General features: G+C 35.4%; 8 protein-coding genes and 1 non-coding gene across 16 annotated transcripts; 6 read left to right on the top strand and 3 right to left on the bottom strand.

Annotated features, from left to right (window-relative positions):
• Positions 1 to 1534: 1534 nt before the first annotated feature.
• PAP23 (purple acid phosphatase 23) lies at positions 1535 to 3382 on the top strand (the record flags this gene model as incomplete). 2 transcript variants are annotated; one of them, NM_117444.3, is made up of 6 exons in its annotated part: positions 1535 to 1787; positions 1892 to 2083; positions 2158 to 2494; positions 2591 to 2808; positions 2892 to 3082; positions 3197 to 3382. In NM_117444.3, the coding sequence occupies 6 exons, from the start codon at positions 1535 to 1537 to the stop codon at positions 3380 to 3382; spliced, it is 1377 nt and encodes a 458-aa protein (NP_193106.3). The 2 variants fall into 2 exon arrangements, with proteins under 2 accessions (NP_193106.3, NP_001328896.1); NM_001340875.1 differs by lacking the exon at positions 3197 to 3382 and having other exon boundaries at positions 2892 to 3164.
• Positions 3383 to 4684: 1302 nt separating this feature from the next.
• AT4G13690 (RNA-binding protein) lies at positions 4685 to 7158 on the top strand. The gene is made up of 6 exons (NM_117443.4): positions 4685 to 4848; positions 4966 to 5153; positions 5251 to 5341; positions 5754 to 6069; positions 6444 to 6581; positions 6668 to 7158. Exons 2-6 carry the CDS (start codon positions 5074 to 5076, stop codon positions 6790 to 6792), a joined length of 750 nt encoding a protein of 249 aa, NP_193105.2. The 5' UTR covers positions 4685 to 4848; positions 4966 to 5073; the 3' UTR covers positions 6793 to 7158.
• Positions 7159 to 7475: 317 nt separating this feature from the next.
• AT4G13680 (hypothetical protein (DUF295)) lies at positions 7476 to 8963 on the top strand. The gene has a single exon (NM_117442.3). It carries the CDS (start codon positions 7674 to 7676, stop codon positions 8736 to 8738), a length of 1065 nt encoding a protein of 354 aa, NP_193104.1. The 5' UTR covers positions 7476 to 7673; the 3' UTR covers positions 8739 to 8963.
• A 468-nt stretch (positions 8964 to 9431) lies between these two features.
• PTAC5 (plastid transcriptionally active 5) lies at positions 9432 to 11875 on the bottom strand. 4 transcript variants are annotated; one of them, NM_001340872.1, is made up of 6 exons: positions 11238 to 11875; positions 10930 to 11025; positions 10727 to 10840; positions 10066 to 10580; positions 9863 to 9900; positions 9432 to 9770 (listed from the first exon to the last, which is right to left on the bottom strand). In NM_001340872.1, exons 1-4 carry the CDS (start codon positions 11808 to 11810, stop codon positions 10527 to 10529), a joined length of 837 nt encoding a protein of 278 aa, NP_001328390.1. In that variant the 5' UTR covers positions 11811 to 11875; the 3' UTR covers positions 9432 to 9770; positions 9863 to 9900; positions 10066 to 10526. The 4 variants fall into 4 exon arrangements, with proteins under 4 accessions (NP_001328390.1, NP_193103.2, NP_001328391.1 ...); NM_117441.4 differs by having other exon boundaries at positions 10066 to 10312; NM_001340873.1 differs by lacking the exons at positions 9432 to 9770; positions 9863 to 9900 and having other exon boundaries at positions 9904 to 10312.
• A 135-nt stretch (positions 11876 to 12010) lies between these two features.
• PRR2 (pinoresinol reductase 2) lies at positions 12011 to 14771 on the bottom strand. 2 transcript variants are annotated; one of them, NM_001340871.1, is made up of 5 exons: positions 14391 to 14771; positions 13824 to 14267; positions 12975 to 13215; positions 12652 to 12855; positions 12078 to 12362 (listed from the first exon to the last, which is right to left on the bottom strand). In NM_001340871.1, the coding sequence occupies exons 2-5, from the start codon at positions 14169 to 14171 to the stop codon at positions 12202 to 12204; spliced, it is 954 nt and encodes a 317-aa protein (NP_001319922.1). In that variant the 5' UTR covers positions 14172 to 14267; positions 14391 to 14771; the 3' UTR covers positions 12078 to 12201. The 2 variants fall into 2 exon arrangements, with proteins under 2 accessions (NP_193102.1, NP_001319922.1); NM_117440.3 differs by having other exon boundaries at positions 12011 to 12362; positions 13824 to 14548.
• A 1714-nt stretch (positions 14772 to 16485) lies between these two features.
• Positions 16486 to 16839, bottom strand: AT4G02935. Its single transcript, NR_143988.1, has 2 exons — positions 16634 to 16839; positions 16486 to 16551 (listed from the first exon to the last, which is right to left on the bottom strand). It is a non-coding gene; the product is annotated as an uncharacterized misc_RNA (transcript).
• Positions 16840 to 17510: 671 nt separating this feature from the next.
• AT4G13650 (Pentatricopeptide repeat (PPR) superfamily protein) lies at positions 17511 to 21487 on the top strand. Its single transcript, NM_117439.3, has 2 exons — positions 17511 to 17687; positions 17781 to 21487. The coding sequence occupies exons 1-2, from the start codon at positions 17556 to 17558 to the stop codon at positions 20841 to 20843; spliced, it is 3195 nt and encodes a 1064-aa protein (NP_193101.2). The 5' UTR covers positions 17511 to 17555; the 3' UTR covers positions 20844 to 21487.
• Positions 21488 to 21748: 261 nt separating this feature from the next.
• Positions 21749 to 23862, top strand: UNE16 (Homeodomain-like superfamily protein). Of its 2 annotated transcripts, none has more exons than NM_117438.4 (6): positions 21749 to 22140; positions 22415 to 22491; positions 22600 to 22654; positions 22745 to 22823; positions 22902 to 22971; positions 23177 to 23862. In NM_117438.4, the coding sequence occupies exons 1-6, from the start codon at positions 21957 to 21959 to the stop codon at positions 23588 to 23590; spliced, it is 879 nt and encodes a 292-aa protein (NP_567408.1). In that variant the 5' UTR covers positions 21749 to 21956; the 3' UTR covers positions 23591 to 23862. The 2 variants fall into 2 exon arrangements, with proteins under 2 accessions (NP_567408.1, NP_001031626.1); NM_001036549.2 differs by having other exon boundaries at positions 21809 to 22140; positions 23168 to 23848.
• Positions 23863 to 23888: 26 nt separating this feature from the next.
• Positions 23889 to 26770, top strand: AT4G13630 (zein-binding protein (Protein of unknown function, DUF593)). 2 transcript variants are annotated; one of them, NM_001203790.2, is made up of 4 exons: positions 23889 to 24162; positions 24418 to 24974; positions 25051 to 26168; positions 26320 to 26770. In NM_001203790.2, exons 2-4 carry the CDS (start codon positions 24425 to 24427, stop codon positions 26359 to 26361), a joined length of 1710 nt encoding a protein of 569 aa, NP_001190719.1. In that variant the 5' UTR covers positions 23889 to 24162; positions 24418 to 24424; the 3' UTR covers positions 26362 to 26770. The 2 variants fall into 2 exon arrangements, with proteins under 2 accessions (NP_001190719.1, NP_001319921.1); NM_001340870.1 differs by having other exon boundaries at positions 23938 to 24255.
• Positions 26771 to 26786: the final 16 nt, after the last annotated feature.

Raw genomic sequence — 26786 nt, 5'->3', positions numbered from 1 at the left:
GTTAACCTATTAGGGAGACACTTTTATGTCTCTTGTGCATCCTTTCTCCAACCCCACCGGAGCCAATCATCGACTCTCCTCACGCTCCTTTACCCGTCATTTTCTTAGATCTCTACTTCTTTTATCATTTCTCTTTGTTTGCAATATTCGTAACTCCGAAACTATTTTCGTTCGTATTTATGAAACTAATTGTGTATACAAATCATGTATAGAAAGAAGATTTTTGCTGTAAGAAATTAGTTATGTTCTCTTGTTGGTTAATGAAAACAAGAGGGGAACTAAAAGAGTATAAAAGAAAAGAATGTGGAACTCATTTTTCTGAGGATGGTGTAGGAGAATCCAAAGTTAATAGGATTCATGCACAAGTGAGCTTATTAAGCTAGATAGAAATATACAAAATGAGATCGAAATGAAATAGCTTAGTAAAGGTTTATTTTGTGCAAGTAAACAAAATAACAAATGCCGACAATGGAATTTCCCATTCTCGAATTCTATCGAACTGTACACGCATGTATGGGTTTGTCATCCGGTGCATGACTCTTTCTTTCCATCGAATTTGGAGGAAGTTTAACGAAATTATGTACAAATTTGTGTATAACCGTTTTCTTTATTTGTTTCTTTCAGTTAGGAATTTCTATGAAAATCATGGTGTTTAAAACTTCTCAAATAATAAAACCTTTCGATAATGACTTAATTAGACACTTGATTTCATATTTGACCATAAGTTTGTGACCTACTATACATACGGAACCCCTCAAGCTAAAATCCATAAAAATCGATCTTGACTAAAAAATCAAATAAGTCCCAACATTCCATATGGCCACTATGTGTTAAGATGGTATTAGACTTGTTCACGGTCTATCTGGTGGTTCAAGTCTAAGGTTTCTCAAAACTCAAATATACCCATATAGTAGTGTCTTAGAAGAAAAATTTCAATCTTGCACAAGAGAACATTTCATGTGTTTGGAGAGTCAATGAACCATCTTAGTTAATCTGAGCTTTTTCAATTTTCTTAGCAAAATCTATACATTACTAAGATCATGTCTGACTTAATGGTCTTGTGTTGATCACGGCCCCATTATAAATAAAAATAGCTAGTCTCTAATATTATATCATTAAACTCACTCAACTCCACCAATGTTTTATTTCTATCTTATTTCTCTACACTCTTTTTTTTTCCAACTTAATCTTCATCAATTTATAGATGATGAATAATTTCAATTATTATTTTGGTAAAAATTTATTTTATTTATAAAAAAAAAATTATTTCAAAGAACTTTGGTTCTTCCGAGTAAACATAAATTAAATTTTGGTTAGAAAATTTTACATTAAATTTGTGATATTAAATTTTTCTTGAACAAAAAAACTCTATAGTAAGTAGTAGAGCTCCAAATAAATGGTGACACGTCCAACGTGAATAACCCAAAGAGCATCAATGGCATATTCTCCGTACATAATAATCAAAATTTCGGCATGGTAGACGTCTACGATCAAAACCATCAAAACTCAACAACACATATGCGAAACTGAAACCATGACTTTACTAATAATGATTACCCTAACCTCAATATCATTGTTACTTGCCGCCGCCGAAACAATCCCGACAACTTTAGACGGCCCGTTCAAGCCATTAACCCGCCGGTTCGAGCCGTCTCTACGACGAGGCAGTGACGACTTACCTATGGATCATCCAAGGCTGAGAAAGAGAAACGTTAGCTCCGATTTTCCAGAACAGATTGCTTTAGCTCTCTCTACACCAACCTCCATGTGGGTTTCTTGGGTCACTGGTAAATTCTGTTTTCAAAGTTTTGTCTTTTAATTCAATTTTGTCTCTTGAGTCCTATTTTAAAACTAGGGTTTTGAGAGTTTTGTTTATATGTTTCATTTTCAGGTGATGCTATAGTTGGCAAAGATGTGAAACCGCTTGATCCTAGTTCTATTGCTAGTGAGGTTTGGTATGGGAAGGAGAAAGGAAACTATATGCTAAAGAAGAAAGGAAACGCAACAGTTTACAGTCAGTTATATCCCTCTGATGGTCTTCTCAATTACACATCAGGCATCATACATCATGTCCTCATTGACGGTAATAACGAACCGTTGCGACTTCATTTTGTTTTGATTGCTTTTTAACTTCTAAAGAGTTCACATTACTTGTAGGTCTGGAACCAGAAACTAGGTATTATTATAGGTGTGGTGATAGCTCTGTTCCTGCAATGAGTGAGGAGATTTCTTTTGAGACTTTGCCATTGCCAAGTAAAGATGCATATCCTCATAGAATTGCCTTTGTTGGGGATTTGGGTCTTACTAGTAATACTACAACCACCATTGACCATTTGATGGAAAACGATCCCTCATTGGTTATAATTGTTGGGGACTTAACTTATGCAAACCAGTATCGTACTATTGGTGGTAAAGGAGTTCCATGCTTCTCATGTTCGTTTCCTGATGCACCTATAAGGGAGACTTATCAACCTCGCTGGGATGCTTGGGGAAGGTAAAACTTACTATGTGGGTTAACAAGTTAGGAGTTGAAGAACTCTGTGTTGGTCGAGATCAGCTTTGGAGTAATTAATTTTTTATTTGTGTGCAGGTTCATGGAGCCATTGACTTCCAAGGTCCCAACGATGGTCATTGAAGGCAACCATGAGATTGAGCCTCAAGCTTCAGGGATCACCTTTAAGTCATATTCTGAAAGGTTTGCTGTTCCTGCAAGTGAGAGTGGCTCCAACAGCAACTTCTACTATTCTTTTGATGCCGGAGGAGTGCATTTTGTTATGTTGGGTGCATATGTTGATTACAATAACACTGGTAAATCCATGGATACACTTGAAGTCTCTTGTGCTCCTACTACAATATATCTCATTTCTATGATGATTATGTCTTTGTTTTAGGGCTGCAATATGCATGGCTAAAGGAAGACTTGTCTAAAGTTGATCGCGCTGTGACACCATGGCTGGTTGCAACTATGCATCCACCTTGGTACAACAGCTACTCCTCGCATTACCAGGAGTTTGAATGCATGAGGCAGGAAATGGAAGAGCTTCTTTACCAATACCGTGTTGACATAGTTTTTGCAGGACATGTAAGTTCTCAAATTATCTTGGTGAAAAAGAGTTTTGATACTCTTTGATCTTTTTTTTCCTTGTTTTCTTTTATGCAATGTATTGACTAAAAGTGGTGTTTATTGTTACCGAAGGTACATGCATACGAGAGAATGAACCGCATATACAACTACACACTAGACCCATGTGGACCAGTTTACATAACAATAGGAGATGGTGGAAACATTGAGAAAGTTGATGTGGACTTTGCTGATGACCCTGGGAAGTGTCACTCTTCCTACGATCTTTTTTTTTTCAATTCTTTGAATCTTTCTAATTAATACCTTTTCAGACTACCTCATTTTGATTGGAAAAATGACTTCATCATTATTTTTTTATTGAAATAAAGGTTGACATGGAAAAATAAAGGTTTTATTTTTTACTGTAAAACTCCACAATGGAACTCACACTTATATAGACAAGGTTTTATTAGTTAAGTATATCTTTGACAAAAAAGACCTTTGTTTAGTTAAAAGAACATAGTTACATACACTAGCTAAATAATGTGAAAATTTTATACATATGAGGTTGATTAGTTGTTGATCTTAAATAACAAACAAATATCAATAGATAACGGATTTTTAAAATGTCTCGCGCCAGTTATCTTTATCTTATAACTATTGCGTTGTTAACTGTAATAATAAATAACGGTTATTTAAAGTATTTCGCATATTGTGTGCTAATTCATGATTTCAAGAGGACCAATAGTTAATAATTTTACAATTAGGGACCTCTCAAAAATTAAAATTCAATAACATAATTTTTTTACTTTTTCAAGTAAAAAAAATCATTAATATATATTTATTTATTTTTTTTAAAAGAAAAACAGTAGGAAATATCCATTGTGAAGATGAATCACACGAAAGACGAAAAACAAATAGAAATAAATTTGTTTATAATTACTAGGAGTAAACGTTTGTTTCTTCTTCTTAAATGTGTACTTATATTGAAAATACTTTCTCAATATGCCTCACTATATCATAAATACATTTGTTCTTAATATAGGTTTATTATATTAGTTTTTGACAGTCAAGTAAATTGTTTTAAAATATTTTCATAAAGAAAAAGTTGTAGAAGATATCCATATTTGAAGAAGAATCACATGAAAAACGAATAAATAAATAGAAATAACATTTTCTATAATTAGTGGAGGTAATTGTTTTTCTTTTCTTATATGTGTAATTATATTGAAAACTTTTCCTAATAAGCCCCACTATATCATAAATACATTAAGATATTTTTCTTAATATAGGGGTTTTATATTAATTGTTTACCGCTGTCAATTAAATTTATCAGAGATTATTTCTTTTGAAAAAAGCTGTATAAAATATTCATATTTGAAGATGAATTACATGAGAAAAAAGAAATAAAAATGTTTCTTAGTGGGAGTGAATGATTGTTATCTTTTAAATGTTAAGTTTATGAGAAAAATATTTGGAAAGCTTTACAACTTTCAAGTGGAAAACAATGTAAAATACTTTTGACCCAATATAAAATGAAACTACAAATTACTTGCAAATTAGATGTTCAGGTACATGGAACAAAAAGTGAAGCCGAAAATACTTGCAAATTAGATTCCCCTTCAAAATTAAAGTCAAACTTTACATTAACAGCCCATGAACCCCATGACTTAACTTAAGTAAAATTATATCATTTGCCTAATATTATGTCTATATTTTTACAGAAACACACAAAAATTAACTCATCATCTTCCTCTCTGAATCTTGACCATCAGATCGAATTTCAGGTTAAGATTGTTTTTTTGCATAAAAGAAAATCTCAAAAGGCTTTTTTTTTCCCTCAACTTAAAAGATTTTTAGAAAGACACTATTAAATTTTATTTTATTTTCCTTTTCAATAAAAGTTTTGTAGTTGGCGGGAAAATTAAGAAACCAATTTATCGATATTGAGAAACTAAAAAAAAAGTGTAAAAACGTCTCTTCATTGAGAGAGAGGCAAGTGGGAGAAGAAGATGAAGAAACCAATTCCTAAAATTAGGGTTTTTGGTCAGCGATCGATTGCTTCTTCCTTCCTGAATCTCAGCTCGATTCCGTAAGCATTCAATCTATTATCTCTCTTAATTTCTCCCTAATTCGCCAATAAGGTTTTAGATTTTGAGTAACTGAATTCGTGTGCGATTGTTTTATAGTGTCGATAATACTTCGGAAAATCCGCCGGAGAAAGTGGAGAATCGCAGCAAGCTGAACAAATCAGTGCTGTTTAAGCCAAACAACTTTGAGGTAACGATTTTCTTTGGAATGGTGACAAGTGAAGCTAAAGGAACTGTGACATTAAGGTCCATTGCTTGAAATTGGTGGAAAATGGTTTTCATTTTTCTTATTTGAAACCTTTAAATTGCTAATGCTTAGAGATTGTGGAATGTTTTTGTTTCTTTGCTTGTGAAATGTATGTACAGATTAAGTTTCCATGGATTATGTTGTTGTTATAGTTTAGTTATTTGGGGATGCAATTGCAAATTGTCTCAGATGGTTACGATTTGGTCATTGGTTCTTGAACAGGAGGGGTCAAATTTGTGACTTCTGAAGTTGAAAAGTTTCATAATATGCGTAGTATGTGATGCAATTGCAAATTTTGTCACAGATTTAGATTGTGGACATAATCTATAAGATTTGGTCTTTGGTTTTTGAACAGGAGCGGCTAAGACCATTTACTTCTTTGGTTAGCTCTAAAGATCGACTCATATCTCTCATAGAGAGAAAAGCGAGGGAAGAAAAGAAAAACGGAGATGGTGGTCTAGAAAAGATGATGCTTCAGCAGTTCAAGCCAAGAGAGATTCAGATTAGTGAAGAAGTGAGTAGAGATGTAACAGGTGATGTGAATCTTGAGCCCGTGGATCAAACAGCTGCTGAAGAAACGGATCACATGGCTCCGTACTCCACAGAAATCAATGAAGATATCATTGTGAGGGACGATAAAACATCAAAGAAAAGAAAAGATCCTTTTGAAGGTATGTCACTTTAGTATCATTACTTGTTTTCGCAGTTAATCATAAGGGTTTTGTTGACCCAATTGACTGTGGCAAAGTTGTGAAAAGAATTATTATGTAGCACCAAATCAGTTCAACAATTGCTTTGGAAGCACAAAGCAAAGAAATAATTCTTGCAGGGATTGGCTCAAGCAAATTCCTTTTCGATTTTCTAGATTAGGTTTTGAAAGAATGGTGTGAATTGAGAACTTTACTTGATGTCACTGTTCCTCAGATCACATGCATTTTCTACTTCTTGTTGGCTTAGACTTAAGATCTGAGTCTTCATGGTAAATACTAATGTTTAATGACCTTTGAGATCTCAGTAGTTGATAAGAGTATACATTGATCACTAGGTATGGAGAGCATGAGTAGAACGGGAAAGTCCGTTATGGTCTTTGGAGACAATTCAAAGGTATCAAAGCCAATGCAAAGGGAAAGAGAAAGAAGAAGCAACAACAATAGTAAGAAGCAGAGACCCATATACAACCATTGTAAGTAACAACAAGTTTCAATCACTTTTTTTATTTACTTGAAACAGATACTCTTATGTAATCGATACTTATGCACTTGCCAACAGATGCAAATGGTTCAGGATGGTGGGACTGTGATATGGAAGGTGTTGACTCGGAAGAAGTGGGACATAGAGAAGTGTGGGAAGGAGTTGGCTCGACAACATTCGGAGATATAGTTGATTGGCACTAACAGGTAACAAACCCGGTCGATCAATTATCTCTCACATTTGGTCCTTTACTACGGTTTTAAGCCTGGGAAAATATTTTCAAATGGTGTAAGTAGCCTTTAAGGTAACAGAGACCAGCGCGTTTACACATTTCAAGTGAGGAGGCATTATATAATTAGATGCTCAATTTTAGTAGGAGTATAGTTAAATATTATGTGGATTATTGTTGTTCTAAGAGTCCAAATCTTTGGATGCCCACGAATTTGGAGTTTGTAATTGACTTTGAGTCTGTCTTTTCTCTTGTACAATTCAAGTCTTGAAGAAATCTTGCTATCATCTCTCATCAGTCTCCCGAATAATTATGTTTAATCTATATCCAGTTAGCACCTTGAATCATTCCTTGTACTTTACATACGATGAAAAAACAGGCTACAAAAAGAGCCCTTCACTACTTACACGTAACATATTGAACATCTTATGATTTTTGGCTAACCTAAACGAGATTTTAAGGTAATAATACAAGACGTCTTTTAACTTAACCAGAATTGAAATAAGAGAAATTGAGAAGCGTGAACCAATAGACCTGAGGGATTCGCTATCACACAAAATCCAAGAAAATCGAGTGAGAAAAACAGAATGAAGATTTCATTTCCTTAAGACGAAGTCAATATACACAAAATCAATCCTTACCAAAAAAAAAAATATACACAAAATCAATAACAAAGGAGCAATATAATTTACAAAAACTGAAACCATTTATGAAGACCGTAATTAATTTTGGAGATGAGAAACTTGGTGAGCAAGTTATTGATGGTCTTACTTCTAGGTGGAGAAGATCACCAATTCTTCAATTAGGTTTTTTTTTTTTTCTCTTCTATCTTGCTTTCCGTTAAGAACATTATTCATGTCTTTGCTTCTCAATCAGCACTCGAAGCTCTGCTTTCGGAAACCTGTGCTGGTGAGATCCTCTCCTCATCTTTCTAATGGCCTCTCATCTTTGTCGTTGCAAACTGATTCTCAGACTCGTGTCTTGCTCTGCGCTGATCCATGTGGAGGTAATCGGGGAATAGCCATGACTATGAGGTCTAGTCGTTTTCTTCGAACCCTTTCTTTCGAAGGGTGGGAAGAGATGAGTGAGAACGAAGATAAGATTTGTGCAGAGCTGCTCAAGGAAATGGGAGCGATAGGATCATGCGGTGGATGGCTACCTACTTTGAAGGACGGCGTGTTGCGTCTCCGAGAAGTGAATCTAAACCATGAAACGGATCGGAAACGCATTTCGCTGCCTCCTCTTGTGACTCTGCCTCATTGCCAAACACAATATGTCACCAACGTGGCCATGTCTACGTCTTCCCCTGAAGAAGAGGACTGTGTTGTGGCTGTCAAGTTCCTGGGACCTCAACTCAGCTTTTGCAGACCCGCTCAAAGCAATTCCGAGTGGATCAACATCAGAATGACAGACCCCTGCTTCTTCTCCTCCCCTGTCATGTTGTCCAAGAAAAATGAGATGTTGCGCATAGCTGGCTCTGGAGGCCAACTCATCGGATCATGGGATCTCCAAAACCATAGCAACAACCCCAAGTTGCAGATCTTGCGGTTTCAAAACCTTCCCAAGCTGTCCGAGACAAAACGAGAACTTCTGGAGTCGTGCTACACAAGTGAACACTTGGTGGAGTCAATAACCACCAGTGAAACTTTCATTGTTAAGTTGTACATGAAGACGGCAGAGATCGACAAAGGTATTCCGAGAAAGAAAACAGAAGCAATAATGGTGTTCAGGCTAGACGAAGAAGGAAACGCTGTTTACACTCAAGACATCGGAGATCAAAGCATTTTTCTCACAAATTCTGAAGCTTTCTGTTTCCCTTCGAGCTCCTCTCTCAGCCTGGGTCGACCTAACTTCGTCAAAATCGTTGATGTCAACGAAGACAGATATTTCAAGCTGGCTAAACAAAAGTGGGATTGTTAGAGTCAATCACTATTCCATCTCAAATGGGAATTGAGTTAAGAGTCTTAGAGTCTTGTCTTTTCTTTTAAACCTTTTAAACATCGATTATGTTGGGACGATGAACATGTTGGATTAAAAGATCCAACCTTTTGCTATAAGGTTGGTTTCTATTAGCAGTCTCAGTTTGCTAAGAACGAATACTAGCTTTTCTTCTTAACTTTCAAATAACCAATGATTTTACCTGCCAATGAGCCTGGAGGGATCTTCCCATCTGTTTTCTCCAAGAAGAAAATATATTTTATCTCTACCATCAAAGTATCCAAACAATCCTCACAATTAATTCTCCACTATCCATACAAAATTTCACAACTAAAAGATTTTAAATAATAATTTTAAAAGTAGAAAATATTCGTACAATCTACAAATCTTTTATAAAATACTTTATAAGAAGTTTTCCGTATAAATAAAATATATTGTATAAATGTTTAATATTCAACTGAATAATATTGTTTGTTTTTTTTTCTAAATTGAATGATGTGTTTAAATATTATTATTATTAGGAAATTGATATTAATATTTTTCTTCTTACGAAAATAATATGCCTAAAATTAATAGTTATTATTGTTAATTTTACAAAGTGAATATTATTTGATAATTAAAATATAAGATATTGGACTTCATGTTTAAATATATATAAAAAACATTTAAATGAAATGAAAATATAAAATAAAATGTTATTTCCGGTTTGACATTAATTTAAATTAATTGAATTTAAAATTTGATAGCACCTATGCGAAATTATCCTAAAAAGACGATTTCCATTCGTGTGATTTGAAAAACAAACTAACTACGTACTTGTTCACTAAATTTATATATATATCTCTCTTAAACAACCATATTATGCGATTTGGAAAACAAACTAATTTGTTTTTTCATTAAATTAAATATGAATCATTATTATAAGTTTTTTTTGCCGTCGCAGACATCGCAAACTGTATAGCCAAGACCTTCACAGTACGGACACTTCGTATCTTCACCAACCCACTCCATGAACTACAACATTGGACAAGAGCTTCTCTGCTTTAGGCTACTTGATAATACATACATACACATAATCGGAGCGGGGTTATTTTGATTTTACTCACCTGCGGCTCAATGTTTGGCTCACCGGTTCCATCGCACTCTACATCAAGTTTTCATTTTATAATCATCAAATAATGTGCTACAACTCAGTGCTTGAAGTGTTACTAAGGTTGGTGTCTATTAGCAGTCTCAATTTGCTAAGAAAAATCATTCTTAACTTTCAAAGAACGGATGATTTTCACTTAACCAGGGAGAAGGGATTTACCTAGGCACATCAATCGACCCTCCCCTCGACAAGTGATGCACCTCGTTTTGGTGTTTGTTGATTCACTTCTGTCTACCGGTTTGTTCCTGCCAATGAGCCTGGAGGGATCTTCCCATCTGTTTTCTCCAAGAAGAAAAACCCGATTTTGAGTAACGTCAACTTCTCTGTCACTTTGATCTTTCACGATTGATTGCTTCTTCTCAGGGACTTGTGTCACTGAAGTAAATACCGCCCCATTACCAGCTTCCTTAATCAATGGAATTAAAAGAAAGATCCAGTATAAAGAACCAGTCTTAACAGGTGTATTAAGCAAATTAAGAGAAATTTCAGAATATTCATGTTCCCTAAAACCTCAAACAAGACAATGTAGTATTTATCCCATTTACCAATTGTATTTCAGACTCATATTAGACACTTCAGATTCCGAACAAAGCTCACTAGCAACAGAAACATCATCTTAGCTAACAAGCTTGCCAAAAGCATACAATGGGAGTCCATATTCTGTCGTAAGAAGACTGCATACCAAAGTAAAGAGAGACTTCATAACTACTCCAAAGGCTTACTACACAGCTAAAATCTATCATATTATATAAGTCGGTTAGAAACGAGCCATGCTATAGAACAAGTTCTCTGAGCTGTAGTTAGTGGTTTCAGTTTTTACCTCTTTCTTCATTGTACTTGCTTCATCCTTATCTGTCTCTACGTCTTCATCCATGAACAACCTCTGAAGAAGCTCTGCTGTCATTACCCCATCCTCACGGACCCCAAGCGATGCCTTTTAAACCATAAACATGAACCGTGTCAAAATCAAAACTACATGAGCACATGAGAAAATCACTGCGAGCTAAATGCATAAAAACATACTTGCCAAGTCTTAACAGCACTTGCAGTCCCACTTGAAAAGCTCGAGAACTCCATATCCTCTTCGCCCGAATAGAATCCTAATTTCAACAGAGCTTCCTATCACATAGAGGAAACCAAATCCACAACAGAAACCATCAAAAAAATAAACATTCTCCCAACACTTTCAACTAAAATCAACCTCAAACTTATGCATATTGGCTAAACTACTTCAAATCATCATCCTAATCTCTCAATTTTAAGCTAATTCTCAGTGATGATAGAACTAAATTGACAAATTACTCGCCTTTGGTTTAAAACTGAGAGCAGACCTGCAAAGCTTGAACATCGTCGCCTTCGCTTCCAACTTTCAATATCCTCCTCTTGATCTTCTTCACCGGCTCCGAAACCCTAACTTTCTCTTCAGCAATAATCACTCGCTTCTCTTCTTCTTCCACCTCCTCAACAATTTGTTCTCTCGTACTCTCCAATACCATCGGCGTTGCGCTCAATCCACTCTCAGAAATCCGATTCTTCTCCTTCAAAACCTGAAGCAAAGCAGCGATATTCGAAATCGTATCGGGAATAGAATTCCCCAATTGCGAATTTCGTGACTCTAGGGATTGAATTCTGAGCTGTAGATCCGAAATCTCTTGTAGAAGCGATTCACGTTCGCGTATCCATCTCTGTTCTTCACGAATCCATCGTTGCTCCTCGCGAATCCATCTCTGCTCTTCCCGGAGCCACCGGACCTCTTCGCGGTCGGGATTTTGAGTGGAGAAGCAAACGATTGAAGAAGGAATAGAGAAAAAGAGAGGAGAACATTGAAATGGTAGAGATCGAGTGGTACTAGTAAGAGATCGGAGTGGAAACGGAAGAGAAAGAGGTAGAGAAGAAGAAGCCATTAGAGAGTGAGAGGATAAAGTAATCGAAGCTTTTGTTAGTTACCACATACACATGGCGGGAAGATAATTTCCATTTTTTTATGTTATTTATTTTTTAATCTCTTCTCGAAGTATCTCTTGTGTATTTGTGTATAAAGCCCTTATATTATCGGTGGTATTCTAGGAAAAGGACTTAAATTTCCAAATTATCTTTTCAGACCCTTGAGTTTACTTTTGGAAATTTTCGGACCCTTGAGATTATATGTATATCTATATATAACCAGACATATCCATAACTGAAACATTTAAATTTTAAAATAAATTCGGAAAACATCTTCAAGCAAACAAAACAAAAGGCCATGGTAAAACATAAAAATAAGGAAATGGCGATGTGTTTCACATATATGTAACATTATACGAAAATTTTCAAATATTCATCCATGCGTTTGTACTTCACATCCGGATAGAGTTTAGTAGCTTCTTCGTCGTCTCCAACTTCATGATCTGTGAGACAACCTTCGTAGTATATGTGATAAAAGTGTCCTAGTCCCGCTTGGTGTGATATCTCCTTATCTGCATGTATATAATAAACATTTTCACATTTAATAGAAAATAAATACTTGGTCTAAATTCAACTCTTTCTCATAATTTACTAGAATCTAAAAGACAAAAACGTCTACTTTAATTTATGAGATGTGATATATAGAAAATAAATACTTGGCATGACCAACTTTTACATTTCGGTTTTAATACTAAACCAACCTTACATTAATCCAATGCTTTATTTAAGAGATGTGATAGAAATCTATAATCCAAAAGCTAGGTTTGTTTAATTTGGTTACTAGATGATGATTAGATTTACCTTCAATGTCAGCAAGAAAGTCGTTTCCTGAAACATAGGTCTTCTCCAACTCTTTTTCGGTTAGTTTCTCCCATATCTGAACTAGTTCCATTTGTGTGAGAATGTTGTCGGTAGGTCTAACATACACAGTTTTATTCAACGTTCGGGGATCATTAAGCGTCTTCGCTGTATATTTTGCCATGTCATCTTCATCTACGAACACCACTATAATAAAACCAATGGGAACAAAAATAGATTTTTTAGAATTTTCATGATTATAAAAGTGACACAAATAGAAAAAAGAAAAATATGAAGAGAGAGCGTTCCATAAGAGTTCTTCTAACCTTTAACATTTCCGTCCCCATAAATATCAACTTTGTTTTTCGGAGGGAACAAAGTTCCCATTTGAGATAAATTTCCGCCGAAGTATGCGGCAAAACAAGCACCGACGAGGTATGTGTGGGAGATCCCGGCGGCCTTAATTGCATTTCGTATTTCCATTTTTTGATCAAATGTTTCACTTCCTGGTGGCATGGCATGTCCCATACGTGACGGATCCATTCCAAATTCTGATGGTAAGAAACGCTGAAATATTTTTTAACTTATTGTAAGTAGTTTCACTGAAATATTTTAATTTTTTAGTGTAAGCACCACCGAACATAAGCTAAGACAGTCAATATTATTAAAAAAACATCCGACAAGATTGGTTGTATAATTTTGTTTTTTTTTCTAAAATGATTTATTATTATTTCAAAAACCTTTAGATAGTCTTTGAACAATAATGCATGCAAGCTTATTAAAACTTTGTTATTGGTAAGCCAAAAAGGTGACTTTTGTGTTACACAATTATCTTACAAACGGATCTTTATCTTTTCCAAGAAAATTATTAAATTTTTAAAAATGAGTATATGTCTATAGAGTTAAATTCAATTCATTTGCGATTGTTAGCAAAATATAGCCGTAATATATCAGCTATTTTCAAAAGATGCATATGTCATTGATGCAGACAGATACATTGTACCTTCATATTTTTTTAACACATATACTATTAATTTATGTTGTATATATGCCAAAGCAACTTTTTTGGAATACCAGCTACGATAATCGGTATTTTAAATTGCTTTAAACTCTGATGAAAAAGGTAACAACTACACTAGAAAGAAAAGTGTTTAGTGATGTATGAGTCCTTTTACCTTGACGTTACCGGCCTCTTTGATGGCTGCGACGAGCTTGAGCTGAACGGGGATGTTGTGGGTGCGGAAGTGGACACCGGACATGGCGGAGACAACCACGTCGACTTGCTTTACGGCAGAGACAAGGCTTTGGTGATCGGAGAATGAGCCTTCCACAAGATGTGCGCCGAGTCTTTTGAAAGAAAGAAGTAGCTGCACCTTCTCGATGTCCACTCCAATCTCCGGCCGCTGGAGAACATAAGTCTCGTGTCCCTCAGCCAAACACGCACTTACAATCCTCCTCCCCAATGATCCCGTCCCACCAACTACCAGAACGCGCGTTTTCTCGCCAAAATTAGTCTCTTTCATCTCTCTAAGATGTGTGTGTGTTTTTTCTTTTGGGTGGTGAACTTGAGATATGATGTTGTGAGGAGTTCGTTATCAATCTCTCTAATATTCACACGTCTACATAGAGGGGCGGGGAGAATAATTGAGACAAAATAATAAAATATAACTATTATAACTAAAAATAGTTCTAATTTTACGTCTCTCATTTTTTTTTTGGATAAAATAAAGTCTCTCGCTTACCACCATGATTAATTCCGCCAACCACCATGATTGGTAAGGCAAAGTTATTAAAAAATGCTAGCTTCACCATTAGTCAAGTATTCGAGAAATGCATGTGCTGGAATCTGGAGACTGAACATTTAAGCAGTCAAACACCAAAAGCTTTGATGTCCTTATAAGTTACCTTATGGGCTATGGCAGTGTTTTTCCATACAAATAAGGGTAGACACTAACAAAACCACCGGTGATCCAGCATTAACAACACATATGTCCTTTTTAGTCGGGGTTAAGACAAACATTTGGTGTTGTGTAAGTGTTTATAAAATACTATAATGTCTAGACATTTGTTTTAGAAAATAATGTATACAGTACACAAATAAAAATTAGTCTAGTTTTTTTTTTTTTTTTTTTTTTTTTTTTTTATAAAGAAAATTGATAGTAGTTTGAATCATATCGTGTAGTTGTTGCCCTTTTACATCAGATTTTCAAGCAATTTGAAATACCAAAAATTGAGTTTTCGTCAAGAGTCGTTGAACAGCCGTATACAAGTCAAACATGTTTATCTTCTCGAAAGCTTGTGTAAAATGAAATCCTAATATGTCAAATGCTAATGACTTCTCGAACCTATGTAAACTTTAGTAAAGTTGCACTATAATTTAGTATTTGGTAGGCAGTTAAGGTATATTATAATTAATTACACGAATTTCGTAGTTGGACGTTTAACCATTTACCTTACTTCAAATTCTTAGACTTATATCACCATCTAATTGCCTTGATACACTAAAAATAATACATTAATGCTCAAAACAAAGAAAAAATCTGCAAGAAATTATATTTGGTCTAACCTTTTAGTTTGGGGAAATTTAATTTATAAATCTAACAAAAAAAAATTTATAATTAAGAAAGTACCATCAAAACAAAAACTAGATGATATTCTTTATATTTTGTGTATTAATCACAATTTTGCCCCCTTCCTCTTTCTTTCTCTTTCCCTCTCTCTCTTTTCCTCTCTCTCTTTCTCTCTCTCCCTCCCTTCCTCTCTCTTTCTCTCTTTCTCTCTTTCTCTCTTTCTCTCTTTCTCTCTTTCTCTCTTTCTCTCTCCCTCTCTCTCTTTCTCTCTCTCCCTTTCTCTATCTCTTAATCTCTCTCTTAATGTCTTTTACTTCTATTTTCTATATGTACTTTCTATTCTATTATAACAAAAAAAAATATTACACATAATAAAATTCATAATACAATTATCACCTATATTATTACATCATTACCTCTACTACCAAGTCACCATTATCCTTATCAGTGGCTCACTGCTATAACCGTATTGTCGTCACTACAATCGTATTACCGTCACTACAACAGTTAATTTGCTTGCTTGGGTTCCCAATATTGTATCTCTTAGGGTATAGTTTTTTAATGGGGATCATATCGCTTTAACTCGGTAATTTAAATCGTCTATGTTTTATCTTTTACGATTATCGTAGGTAATATTGCAACATAAACTACTATCTCACCACCACTACCACCACTATTACTTTATTTAATTTAAAATATTTTGTTTTATACTAAAATTAAAACTAAATTACGAATGATTTATGAAAATAGTATAGTACAACATTCTATTTCTATACATCATAAATAGTACAATATAAATTTACTTACAAACATTTTTTACTATTTTATAAATACAAATCCGATTTTAAAAATTTAAACTATGTTGTATGTAGAAAAAAGCAGAAATTTTTATCTTATAAATTTCATAATTAGAATCAATTTTTTGGAAAAGATATATAACAAAAACATACAAATAGATGAAAACTAAATGAAGTGTTAGTAAATCATCTCTCATCAACTATTGCACATCAAAATTGTCTTTTCCCAACCCTTATATGCTATTTTTTTAATTTATATGTATATGATGCTATATTCTTAATTAAATTATCAAATATGGCTAGTTTTGCAATTGACCCTTTAGTTTGTCTTATAATTTTTTTTCTGTAATAATATTTTGATTTATAAAAAATAATCAATCAAAACAAAATCGTATATTTGCCGTCAAAAAAATAAAAAATAAAAAATCGTATATTTATTTTAATAGCTAAAAACAAATCACCAAAAGTAAACACACCTTTATATCACCAATTTTGACTCACCATGGTCCATGAGGTAGCTGTGTTAAGTGGTTTAACTAGAGGTAAAAGAGTTGTTAGATTGGATCTGAACAGTATGTACATTGAAAATTAACTCGAAATATAAAAGTCTTCATTTACATTTTTCTCCTAAATACTTTTGCCTCTTCTTTTTATTTCGCCGTCTTCATCAGATATATAATATGTATTAGAACTCCATCTCTTCGTTTTCTTTTCTCTTCTTTTTGCACAATAAACCTTTTAGACTTTTGGTTACTTTTGTCTAAGCTTAACTTCACCAAAAAATTGTAACAAATTTTCACCAATCACAAGCTTTTGGGCTTTCATTGGCTATATATCCTTCTGAACGGTCGAATATATATTTTATAAACTCCTTAATACTAAATCCATTCTGTTTATTAAATATACAGCCGAAAGTTGTATCTTATGTCCCCTTTTCAAACTACTTCACTATAGTTTTAGATCTTTTTCTATACACTTTACATATTACCGAATCCCCTCAACAATTTTTAATTATTCCTAAAAATTTCGTTTTGTTCTAGAATATCTAGATGGAACGAACCATATAATGTACCAAACTATAGTCACAAATAAATTGTTACACGAAATACAGTGAATATGGGCTGAACAAAGAGAAACACAAACCACCATCTCATTTATTTATACGAGTTTTATTGTAATATTACCAGCACAAACCCTACTTCATACTCCATTCACTGATTCACATTTCCTGACTCCACTCTTCTAAACTCTTACGAGATTAGCTATCTTTCATACTTAACATCATCATAGATACTAAACCCAAAACTTTACACATGCTATTAAACGCTCTCACTTAACATCATCATATATATATATATATATATATATAGGTTGTAAATTGAGTAAACAATAGTTCGGTGTACTTTTCAATATGTAAATTTTTTATGTATGATTATGAAAAAAACATAATATTTATTATGGAATTTTTCCTCCCCTAATTAGTAAACTTTAAATTGAAAAACCAAAACCAAAACAAAATTTCGAAGATAATATTTTCCACATGAATAAATATATTTGGTTGGTTCGTCTTTGGCATTCTAAGGAGGAACCCATGTTTCTTCGCTCAGTGTCGTCCTCATTTATCTTCATTCATGGTGTTCCTCGTAAGCTCAAGACCAGAACTGTCTTTCCTGTAATGCTTGCGTTCTTGTTCTCTAAATCATCCCATTGAAACTCCATTGCTTTAACATGGTTCTGATTTTGTAACTATGCTCCTCTTTTGTAGACTCTTTGTGGGACCAGGAGAGCTAGTTTTGCTGCTATATCTGTTTATATCTCTGAGGATGAATCATTTCAAGAAAAGAGAATTGATTCCGTGGAGAATCGTGGAATTCGACCTAATCATCAAACTTTGAAATGGCTTCTTGAAGGATGTTTGAAGACAAATGGGTCTTTAGATGAAGGAAGAAAGCTACATTCCCAGATTTTGAAGTTGGGTTTGGATAGCAATGGTTGCCTCTCTGAAAAGCTTTTTGATTTTTATCTTTTTAAAGGAGATTTATATGGTGCTTTCAAGGTGTTTGACGAAATGCCTGAGAGAACGATTTTTACTTGGAATAAGATGATAAAGGAGTTAGCTTCTAGGAATTTGATTGGAGAAGTGTTTGGTCTTTTTGTGAGAATGGTTAGTGAGAATGTTACTCCGAATGAAGGAACTTTCAGTGGTGTTTTGGAAGCATGTCGTGGTGGTAGTGTTGCTTTTGATGTAGTTGAGCAGATTCATGCAAGGATTTTATATCAGGGCTTGAGGGATAGTACGGTTGTGTGTAATCCTTTGATTGACTTGTACTCTAGGAATGGGTTTGTGGATTTAGCTAGAAGGGTTTTTGATGGGTTACGTCTGAAGGATCATAGTTCTTGGGTTGCAATGATATCCGGGCTTTCGAAAAATGAATGTGAAGCAGAAGCCATTAGATTGTTCTGCGATATGTATGTTTTAGGTATCATGCCAACGCCTTATGCGTTTTCAAGTGTTTTAAGTGCGTGTAAGAAGATAGAATCTCTTGAGATTGGTGAGCAGCTTCATGGGCTCGTATTGAAGTTAGGGTTTTCCTCCGACACTTATGTTTGCAATGCACTTGTGTCTTTGTACTTTCATTTGGGAAATTTGATATCAGCAGAACACATCTTCAGTAACATGTCACAGAGAGATGCAGTTACTTATAACACTCTTATCAACGGGCTTTCTCAGTGTGGTTATGGTGAGAAAGCTATGGAATTGTTCAAAAGAATGCACCTTGATGGACTTGAACCAGACAGTAATACTCTTGCGAGCCTTGTGGTTGCATGTTCAGCTGATGGAACTCTGTTTAGGGGACAACAGCTACATGCATACACAACTAAACTTGGTTTTGCTTCAAACAACAAGATTGAAGGTGCGCTCCTTAATCTGTATGCAAAATGCGCTGATATTGAAACCGCCCTTGATTATTTTCTTGAGACTGAGGTTGAAAATGTAGTTCTCTGGAATGTGATGCTAGTAGCTTATGGGTTATTAGACGATTTAAGAAATTCTTTTAGGATTTTCAGACAGATGCAGATAGAGGAAATTGTTCCAAATCAATATACCTACCCGAGTATTTTGAAAACTTGCATACGACTTGGGGATCTGGAGCTTGGAGAACAAATCCATAGTCAAATAATAAAAACTAACTTTCAGCTCAATGCCTATGTTTGTAGTGTGCTCATCGATATGTATGCAAAATTAGGAAAGTTGGATACTGCCTGGGATATACTTATAAGGTTTGCTGGAAAAGATGTTGTGTCTTGGACAACAATGATTGCAGGTTACACGCAATACAATTTCGACGACAAAGCTTTAACAACTTTCAGGCAGATGTTGGATCGAGGGATTCGGTCTGATGAAGTTGGATTGACAAATGCAGTTAGTGCATGTGCTGGTCTTCAAGCCTTAAAGGAAGGACAGCAAATTCATGCTCAAGCTTGTGTATCTGGTTTCTCATCTGACCTGCCATTTCAAAATGCACTGGTTACACTTTATTCTAGATGCGGAAAAATAGAGGAATCGTATTTAGCGTTTGAACAAACTGAAGCTGGAGATAATATAGCATGGAATGCTCTGGTATCCGGATTTCAGCAGAGTGGAAACAATGAAGAAGCACTTCGTGTCTTCGTTCGAATGAACAGAGAAGGAATTGACAATAATAATTTCACGTTTGGGTCTGCTGTGAAAGCTGCTTCTGAGACAGCTAACATGAAACAAGGGAAGCAGGTTCATGCTGTGATCACCAAAACCGGATACGATTCAGAAACCGAAGTTTGCAATGCTTTAATCTCTATGTATGCCAAGTGTGGGAGCATTTCTGATGCAGAGAAGCAGTTCCTTGAAGTCTCCACGAAAAATGAAGTTTCGTGGAATGCGATAATTAATGCTTATTCTAAACATGGGTTTGGTTCTGAAGCACTAGATTCTTTTGACCAGATGATACATTCTAATGTAAGGCCTAATCATGTGACGCTTGTGGGAGTTCTATCAGCATGTAGCCACATAGGACTAGTGGACAAGGGGATTGCATACTTTGAATCCATGAATTCAGAATATGGATTATCTCCTAAACCGGAACACTATGTGTGTGTAGTGGATATGCTAACTCGAGCTGGTCTTTTGAGCCGTGCGAAAGAGTTCATTCAGGAAATGCCTATTAAGCCAGATGCCTTGGTCTGGAGAACACTTTTGAGTGCTTGTGTAGTGCACAAGAACATGGAAATAGGAGAATTTGCAGCGCATCATCTCCTAGAGTTAGAACCTGAAGACTCAGCAACATATGTTCTTCTGTCAAATCTGTATGCGGTGTCCAAGAAATGGGATGCTAGGGATCTTACAAGACAAAAGATGAAAGAAAAGGGTGTGAAGAAAGAACCGGGACAAAGTTGGATTGAAGTTAAAAACTCAATTCACTCTTTCTATGTTGGTGACCAGAATCACCCGTTAGCAGATGAGATACATGAATACTTCCAAGATCTTACCAAACGAGCATCTGAAATCGGGTATGTGCAAGACTGTTTCAGCCTATTGAATGAACTGCAGCACGAGCAAAAAGATCCAATAATTTTCATCCACAGCGAGAAATTAGCAATTTCATTTGGACTCCTTAGCTTGCCTGCAACAGTGCCTATAAATGTAATGAAGAACCTACGTGTTTGCAACGATTGCCATGCTTGGATAAAGTTTGTATCTAAGGTATCAAATCGAGAAATCATAGTGAGGGATGCATATAGGTTTCATCATTTTGAAGGAGGTGCTTGCTCTTGTAAAGATTACTGGTAAGAGCCAAAGCCTGGTAGCTCACTCGCCTCTTTTGGGAAGGTTAAGTCTGTGTTCCAAAGTTCGAGCTCTGGTTCTCGCTCAAAGAAGGAGATCATGGACCAAACCTTACGGGTAAGCTGAATTCTCAGCAATGATATGATACTAGACGATATACTTGAGCAAAGAGTATTATCCTGAAGGAAAGAATAGTCACATGACTGTTCTTGAGGAAAAGTTGGAGTTGATGCAGGAGTTGATCATGAGCAAAGGAGACCATCGATGACTTAACAAAACGAACCACTCCTTTGTTTCTACTACCATTGCTAAGTAACTATCACTATCTTTCATACCCCATCCTTTTTTAGGGGCTTATATATGTGTACATATTACATATATACGTGCATCTATGGCTTTAAAATTGATGAATTGTAGATTAAGAGAAAGTGTCTCAAAATAAAGATTCTATGTTGCCAAGAAACAGAGTCTCTCTTTATGCATATGAATGATTGATGTGCTTCTGATTTCTTAATGTTTTATGTGGCTGAATTTGGAAACTGCTATTACATAAACAAATTTTGTCAATAGTAATATAAAAATTAAAAAACTAAAGCTAAAGAATACTTTTTTTCTCTTGAATTATATAAAAGAAAAATAATTGGAAAAATGTCTAGTAGGTTTAAAGGATTTGATATTTAAAAAAAAATTGAGGACCCTATTTTTTTCTTTTTTCATTTGGTTTATTTTAGCAGTTAGCACCATCTTAAGATAGAGAACTTGAAGTTTTATTCTGCTATTGAAAAACGAAAATAATAACTAAAAGAAATTTTATCTTACTACTTTTTCAAAACATATATGTTATTTGGAATTTCAATGCAAAGAGTACAAATAACCAAAACATAAATTCTGCTCTCTCTTTTTTTTTTTTTGAAAATATCTAAATAAATTCAATAATGCACAAATATAAACACAAAATACTATCCGAGTGTTGTCTTGTCCAATCTATCAACTCGTTTCTTCGCTGTCTTAGAAATCCACAATATCTTTCTTCACACTTTCTTTCACTTTCCCGGGAAAACAGCCGAGAAAATAAAAGAAACGAAGAAAAGTTTGTTCCTTTGTGGGGATCAAAGAAGAATGTACTCGGCGATTCGGTCTTCGCTTCCTCTAGATGGCAGCTTGGGAGACTACTCTGACGGAACCAATCTTCCCATCGACGCTTGTCTGGTCCTAACCACTGACCCCAAGCCTCGCCTTCGTTGGACCTCTGAGCTCCATGAAAGATTCGTTGACGCCGTCACTCAGCTCGGCGGACCCGACAGTAAGTGTCCCTTCTTAGAAATTTATGGATCTTAGAATGAAATGTGTTTTTTTTTTTAATCTGTTGTTCTTCAGTTAGTACGAAGAATTTGACAACGAGTTAGGTCTAATTTCTTTCAGATTTGGAAGTCAATCATCCTGAAATAGAATGGATTTCTTGGGTTTATGTCACTTAGAACAATTTAGGAATTACTGTGGCATTCTTTAGGTTTTTTTTATTGGCCTTGAGATTTGTTTACAAGATTAGTTTTTTTGTGTGTTTGGTTTGATGTCAGAAGCAACGCCTAAAACTATAATGAGAACAATGGGAGTGAAGGGTCTCACTCTTTACCATCTCAAATCTCATCTTCAGGTTTTGATGCTACTACCTTCAATATCAAATTATGCTTCTTTGGCTACTTATAACAAACAAAGTTCATTGCTTTTTGACTGTGTTGTTCTCTGGTTTTTTGCTCGGTAGAAATTCCGCTTGGGGAGGCAATCTTGTAAAGAATCAATTGACAACTCTAAGGATGGTATTCAGTTATATCTTTAGCTAAGAATCCATTTATATCTTTATGGATTCAGTTGTGCATTTATATCTTTGTGAACTTATATCTCTGTAGTTTCTTGTGTTGCGGAGAGTCAGGACACTGGTTCATCTTCAACATCATCCTTAAGATTGGCTGCTCAAGAACAGAACGAGTATGGTTTCAAGTGTTCTCTTTATTCCAAGTGTTATATTCACTGTCTATAACACTCATTGTTTTTGTCTTGAGCCAGGAGTTACCAGGTCACTGAAGCTTTGCGTGCCCAGATGGAAGTCCAAAGAAGACTACACGAGCAACTAGAGGTTAGTTTCTTCTTCGAATTCACCAAATACCAGAGAGACTTTGGTTAATGAGAGACTATATAGAAACCTCCATTGAATTTCCTTAAAGCTTATCAGAACGTTACTACTTAGGAAATCTTTTCATGAAAGTTAGAACCATAGAAACCGCATATACTAATGTTTGAGCCCTGGTTCCACATTTAATAAGATCCATTAGTATACGCAGGTGCAAAGGCGACTCCAGTTAAGGATCGAGGCACAAGGGAAGTACCTGCAATCAATTCTAGAGAAAGCTTGCAAGGCTATAGAGGAGCAAGCTGTTGCATTTGCTGGGTTAGAGGCAGCTAGAGAAGAGCTTTCAGAGCTAGCCATAAAGGCCTCCATCACCAATGGGTGCCAAGGAACAACAAGCACCTTCGACACAACCAAAATGATGATTCCATCCTTATCCGAGCTTGCAGTAGCAATAGAGCACAAGAACAACTGTTCAGCAGAGAGCTCTCTGACTTCCAGCACTGTAGGAAGTCCGGTATCAGCTGCGTTGATGAAGAAGAGACAACGAGGAGTGTTTGGAAATGGAGATAGTGTGGTTGTTGGTCATGATGCTGGATGGGTTATGCCTAGTAGTAGCATTGGATGAAGTTAGCAAGAGAGAGAGAGAGAGCGAGACCAGATTTTAGCTTATTTAATTTTGCTATGTTGTATTTAACTCTAAACTCTGTCATCAAACTTGTCTTAGCGTCTATGTATATATTTGTTGAATCTGTAGCCTCTCTTTTAGTTTGTGTATTTGCTTCAACTTTTTCTAAGCTTGCCTTCTTTTTTCTTTTTTGGACAAACCTAAATATAGAATTTATGTAATTGTATAACATAAAAAATACTCATTAAATACTCATAACTTATCTCCATGCTATAGATTGGATCTTGTCTACAAATTAGTTGGCACACATTTGCGTAAATGCACAAATTTGATTACGTGTGTAAAATAAAATGTCAAAGAAAAAAAAAAAAATCTCAAGAGGAAGAGAGTGATGGGGTCGGCGATAAAATGACGGCGTATCTGCTCACTCGTACGGTGATTTGCAACTGAAGTTTTGAAAACTAAAAAAGAAGTTTTGATTTTTGAACAAAGAGAGAAAATAAAAACGGCAGAGGAAGAGCCGTTTACGTTGTGCTTGCTTCCCCAAGATTTCTCAACTTCTTCTTCTTCGTGTGAGTTTCAATTCTCTAATTTACTAAAAATTAATCAAATCGCAAGGAGTTTCTCTGTGTTAACGATTGATTCATCGTTGAGTTTTCTCTGTGGTAACGATTGTGTTTATATATAATTTGATTGATTGATTGATTAACTTACCAAATTAGTCTTAGATTTGGATATATGCTTGTAATTGATTCAAATAACAATTTGATTCTCTAACCAATTTCTCAAACTTTGAGTAATTTCTGTAGATTATTGTATACTTGCAGGTATAAAATGCGTTGCCAGGAGGTAAAATCATGGACATTTAAAGGTTTAGTGGCTGCGTTTATCGATCTTTCCGTTGCGTTTTCGCTACTTTGCGCATCGTTTATCGTTTATGTAACATCGAAGTTCCTCGGTTTATTTGGTTTAGACCTACCATGTCCTTGTGATGGTCTATACAGTGAGTGTTTTCAAGAGAGTTTAAGGAATCTTCCGGTTAAAAAGATCTCTTCTGTTCAAAGATCTGTTAAAAATAGAACACCTTTTGATTCAATTCTGTATAATGGTGGAAAGAAGAGAAAATGTGAGCGTAGACGTGTTCAGTTGGAAGATGAGGTATCTAGTACTACTCCTTCTGTTGGAAAGTTTGAGAATAAGGCTTCAGGGTTCGATCTTTTAACTGCGCAAAGTTTGAAAAAAGGAAGCTTTAAAGTTAAGAGTAAGCGGCTTAGCTTCCATAGGTCGCCGTATGGTTTCAAGAACCATTACCAAAGTTGTTTAGGCCTTAAGAGCTTTGAGGGATCATATGATGAAAATGATCCTCTTCTTGTGAACTCCAATGGTAAGTTTTTTTGTTGTCTTTATTCAATTATATTGGATAGTGAATGTTGATTTTGATGCAAGTTGTAACATTGTAGATAGTGGAAAAGCATTGGAGGATGTGTCGTTGCGGAAAAGTGTTTCACTAAGTTCTGTTGGGTGTGGAGTGGGAGAGGGTGCATGCAGTTCCCCTGGTATGGTACAGAGGACGGTTGAGATGTCAGAACAAGTGCTTGGGGAAGAACGAGCTGCACGTGCTTCGTTAGCTCTTGAACTTGAGAAAGAGAGAAATGCTGCTGCATCTGCTGCAGATGAGGCTTTAGGTATGATATTACGGTTGCAAGAAGAAAAGGCGTCGATAGAGATGGAAGCTAGGCAATATCAGCGGATGATAGAAGAAAAGTCTGCTTTTGATGCGGAAGAGATGAGTATTCTTAAAGAAATTTTGCTTAGGAGGGAGAGGGAGAAACATTTTCTGGAGAAGGAAGTTGATACCTACAGGCAAATGTTTCTTGAGACTGAGCAACCTCACAATACTCCAGATTCTAAACCAGCTCAAATCGAAAGATTGCAGACGCCGCAACAGATTACTGAACCATGGGATGACATGGAGACTGTGAATGTCTCTTCTGGATTTGAGATCTTCACTAATCAGATGGACAATACTGAGTGTGATCAGTCAAGAAGTGAGCCATTTGATGCCCTGAGTGATATAGAACTGAAAGAAAGAGAGGAAGGTGAAACTTTATATGCAGAACTAGTATCAAGAACTAGCGACATTGCTGTTTCTAAGAAGCTTTGTGAGGACCCTCACGACATTGATTGTCATGTACATGACATCCATGTAGTGACTGATGAAGATAACAAGGGGCAACTGAATGTTCCTTCTGACCATGCCACTCAGGATCTGAAACTGGACAGATCACAAAGTGTTTCAGATACAAGTTATGCATTTCCACAAGGGAAAAGTAACATGTCTACCAATATGCGAAGAAATTCAATGTCAGCTATTGACTATGAAAGACTGAAAATAGAGAGTGAAGTTGGGTTGCTGAGAGGTCGGTTAAGAGCTGTACAAAAGGGAAGAGAGAAGATCAGTTTTTCTTCCAAAGATCAGAGCAAATCGCAGGTACAGCGTTGTGGAGATAAAACAAGCCGGTTTTGGGAGGCTAGAAGATCTGGACATCTTGACTCTTCTAGCCCTTCATCCACAATGGTGAGTTTCATCGTTGTGTGCTTTGATATGAGGGTTGAAAAATTGCTAAGAGTGCTCTCTTTGTTTCACAGTTCTTGGTAGTTAAATCTTCCATGGTTTTTTGCTTACCAAGTGGCTGAATCTTGTATGGTTTCAAATGGTGTTTTTGCAGGTAAAGGCTATGTCTATGCCACTGGACCTGCATAGTGCTTGAACTGCAAGGTATGTACTTACTCGAAATAACACGACACGATTATACGCCTAGTGAAAACATGAGCAAGTGTAGTTTTGTAACAATCTCTGCCAAAACTCTAATGTTGGTTATTGCCGGGAGAGTATTGTACTTTGTACTCTAAACGGCGTCGTTTCGAAACAAAAATTGACGCTTTTGTGGTCGGTAAAAAGTTTAAGTTTCTTCTCTTTCCAAATAAGTGATACTTGTCCTCTTTCTATTTCTGTGCCAAAACTTTAGATTTTTCACTTTTGTTTGCATATTCGGAAATACAATTGAAGCTAAAAATGACATAATTATTTCTAAAGTTATATAATCAACTTTTTATTTGGTTGTAGAAACTCATATTGTAGTTGTTGACAAAAGAAAAGATAATCTAAATTCATATTTGCCCTTTAACGCTTCTC

The sequence above is a fragment of the Arabidopsis thaliana genome, chromosome 4 (assembly GCF_000001735.4).
Source record: "Arabidopsis thaliana chromosome 4, partial sequence".
Taxonomy (NCBI): domain Eukaryota; kingdom Viridiplantae; phylum Streptophyta; class Magnoliopsida; order Brassicales; family Brassicaceae; genus Arabidopsis; species Arabidopsis thaliana.
This window is presented reverse-complemented; position numbering and strand designations above follow the sequence as displayed.